General features: G+C 33.4%; 1 protein-coding gene across 2 annotated transcripts; it reads left to right on the top strand.

Moving 5' to 3' along the window:
- The first annotated feature begins 757 nt into the window (after positions 1–757).
- Positions 758–2,635, top strand: LOC115982129 (F-box/kelch-repeat protein At3g06240-like). Of its 2 annotated transcripts, XM_031104647.1 has the most exons (3): positions 758–949; positions 1,420–1,891; positions 2,024–2,635. In XM_031104647.1, the coding sequence occupies exons 2-3, from the start codon at positions 1,441–1,443 to the stop codon at positions 2,611–2,613; spliced, it is 1,041 nt and encodes a 346-aa protein (XP_030960507.1). In that variant the 5' UTR covers positions 758–949; positions 1,420–1,440; the 3' UTR covers positions 2,614–2,635. The 2 variants fall into 2 exon arrangements, with proteins under 2 accessions (XP_030960507.1, XP_030960506.1); XM_031104646.1 differs by having other exon boundaries at positions 1,420–2,635.
- The last annotated feature ends 393 nt before the right edge of the window (positions 2,636–3,028 follow it).

Raw genomic sequence — 3,028 nt, 5'->3', positions numbered from 1 at the left:
TGAACATAGACTAATGGATGTGAATAATTTCTTGAAATCCAAGAAAATTTCCTCTATATGTCATCTTTATCTCATCAGCATTAATTAATTACTATTATAATGCACCTGGCAACTCATATGTCACATGGCAATTAATGATAGATCAAAAGCCCAGTTGGCACATATGGGGTGAGATGAATACTTGTCACCGTCCTTATCAATTTTTTTTTTTTTTAAATGTCACCATCTCAAGCACTCCAAAGATTGTAATAAGGCAGGGCAGTGTTCTTATTTACTACTAATTTCATTATACTATTTCTGCACTTGTGATGAATTTTTTTTTATTTTTTATTTTTATTTTGAGTTTAATGTAATTTTTTAATTTGAATTTATCAATTATTAGTGAAGTTACAGAGGAATGAATTTTTAAAAAAATAAAATTTAAGATTTGAAAATAAGTAATCTGTTGCGTTTAGTGTGTGTTAGTTTTTAAGAAAAAAAATATATAACGTGTGTGTGAAATATATTCAAATAGAGAGTGCTAATTTTAAGAGTAATTTTTTTTTTTGAATTTTGTTAAATTACAATTTTCATCTTAATTTTTTTTTTTTAATTTTGATTATCTAATTATGTTAAACCTATTTTTGACATTTTACAAGCCATAACTAAGTTTTACTTCCATACGAACTCATTACCTATGCAATTCTATTCTATGTATAAACAAAGACTAACCCCTTAAAACCTTCCACTTCCACACCCTAAAAAATAAAAAGGCAGAGAGAGTGACACTATTCTTCATTTTCTCTATCTTCCTTAATATTAGCCCCAAAAATCTCACTGCAAATTCCCCATGTTAACACTCAAATAAAACCCCAGAAAAACTTTCCCAGCAAAACTCAAGAGCAGAGGAGCAAAAACCAGAAAATCAAGAGCAGAGGAACAAAAACCAGAAAATCCAGCCAACTCAAGGGTAAATCCAAAATTCCTCTACATTTCTCTTTTCTTTTTTGGTTCCTGTTTCTTAAATTACATCACAAATTACACGCTTTGGTTAAAGAATTTCGAATTTCGATAGGCATGAGGCAGCTGTTTGGCACTTTGGCTAAGTGGGTCGGATCAGTCCGACCCGTAAAAAATTTGAGCCATTACCCAATCGGCCCCCATAGTTCTTAGATCCCAACCCAATAAGGTCTTATCTTAATTCGAAATGTTCCTTTTGATTTTTGGGCGAGTTGTGTACAACGAATAGATCATACTTTCAACTTCGTTACATAGGCGTGTGAGTTGCGTACTTTCTAGTTACCAGAAAATAATTTCTTCCTAAAATATTATATATATTTAATTTTCTTCCTCTATTCGTCTAAAATCCTTCCATACAAGACCAAAAGTTTCTCATCTCTGTGTTTGTTGATCATTCATTTTCCTCTCTGTGTAACCCAGGAAATTAAAGGAAGAACAGCAATGTTTACAACTAACGAAGTACTGCCTGAAGACTTAATTATACAAATTTTGCTATGGTTGCCGGTGGTGTCTTTATTGCGATTCAAGTGTGTCTGTAAATCATGGTGTGCTCTCATTAATGGCCAAAACTTCATCAATAAGCACCTTCTCCACAACCAGACCACCTCTAACAAGAACAGGAACGCAGGTTTCCTCCTTATCCAACGCCAAAAATCTTCCAATGATCATGTTTTCTCCAAGCTTCAATATGAATCTCTTGAAATATTGTCAACACAAGCTGTTCCTTCACCGTATTTTGGTATTCCTAAGCATATACAAATTAACATAGTGAGCTCAATTAATGGTCTCGTTTGTCTGAATCTTAACGCTGGAAACACAGATATTGTTCTATGGAATCCAGCAACAAATGAAACAAAAGTTCTTCCCAAGTCCGGTATATCCTACCCCCAAGGTAGAACCTTAACTAGAGATGTTGGGTTTGGTTTCGACTTCAAAACTAATGACTACAAGGTGGTCAAACTGTTAGAAATCTTTGACCCAGATTCTGAATATTGCATCAATGATATAAATTATTTTTATGCAGCTGAGGTATATTGCTTAAGTACTGGTTCATGGAGAACAGTTAGTACTTCTGCGCCCGGTTATTTTATGGACTCTGGTTGTTATAGGACATACACGAAAGGGATGTTTTCTTGGAGTGCAAGTATTCGTGATGATCTTGATTTCTTTCCTGGCATTTTGTCATTTGATATGAGCAATGAGGTATTCCTAACAACAACATTACCAGATGGCGATTTGGAGGATCCCAATGGTACTTGGAGAATTTTTTTTGTGCTTAAGGAATTGGTTTCTCTAGTTACTTTTGGTAAAGATAGAGAACGATTGGAGAATTGTTTTTATATTTGGTCACTGCTTGAATATGGTGTTAAGGAGTCTTGGATTAAGCTATTCACTATTGGACCTCTTATGGGAATTGAAAAGCCACTAGGATTTTGGAAGAATGAAAGCTTGTTTTTGAGAAATAATGAGGGGCAATTGCTCTTGTATGATCCCTCGGCCCAAAAAATTACTAATCTTCAAGTTGATGGACGACCGATGCAGATGATTACTTATGTTGAGAGCCTAATTTCTCTCAAAAGAGGAAATGATCTTGAGGAACAAGGCAATTCATAAAAATGATTCAATACTCATCTATATCTCATCAGCAATAAGTGTTTGCAAGCAACGTGCATGATTGTTTACCATATTTTTCTAATAAAGTGTTAATGTTTCCAAGTGATATCTTTCTTTTCTTTTCTTTTTTTTTTTGGGAAGTAAGTGATGTTTTTTTCGATTGATATTTTATATCCTTATTTTTATTGAAATAACCAACAACCATAAGCAAGGGGGAAATAATTTAATGATTAAGAAAGCATTCATGAAAATAGATGATTCTTGACAGAATTTTTTCTAAAACAATACTTTTCCAATTTACACTGCCTCATCTCTCCCAAAAAACAATGTAATTATTCTACCTCATTACACAAATCATGTTCCAGCCACCAAATCAAGGTATTTCTTTTATACCTCCTATCCTTGTATGTCTCAA

This window comes from Quercus lobata, chromosome 3 (assembly GCF_001633185.2).
Source record: "Quercus lobata isolate SW786 chromosome 3, ValleyOak3.0 Primary Assembly, whole genome shotgun sequence".
NCBI classification, from domain to species: Eukaryota; Viridiplantae; Streptophyta; class Magnoliopsida; order Fagales; family Fagaceae; genus Quercus; species Quercus lobata.
Note: the sequence above shows the minus strand (reverse complement) of the source record. Positions and strands in the feature narration are given on the sequence as shown.

Excerpts from the sequence above, each read along its gene's own strand:
- LOC115982129 (XM_031104646.1), top strand. The coding sequence starts at position 1,441 with ATGTTTACAACTAACGAAGTACTGCCTGAAGACTTAATTATACAAATT.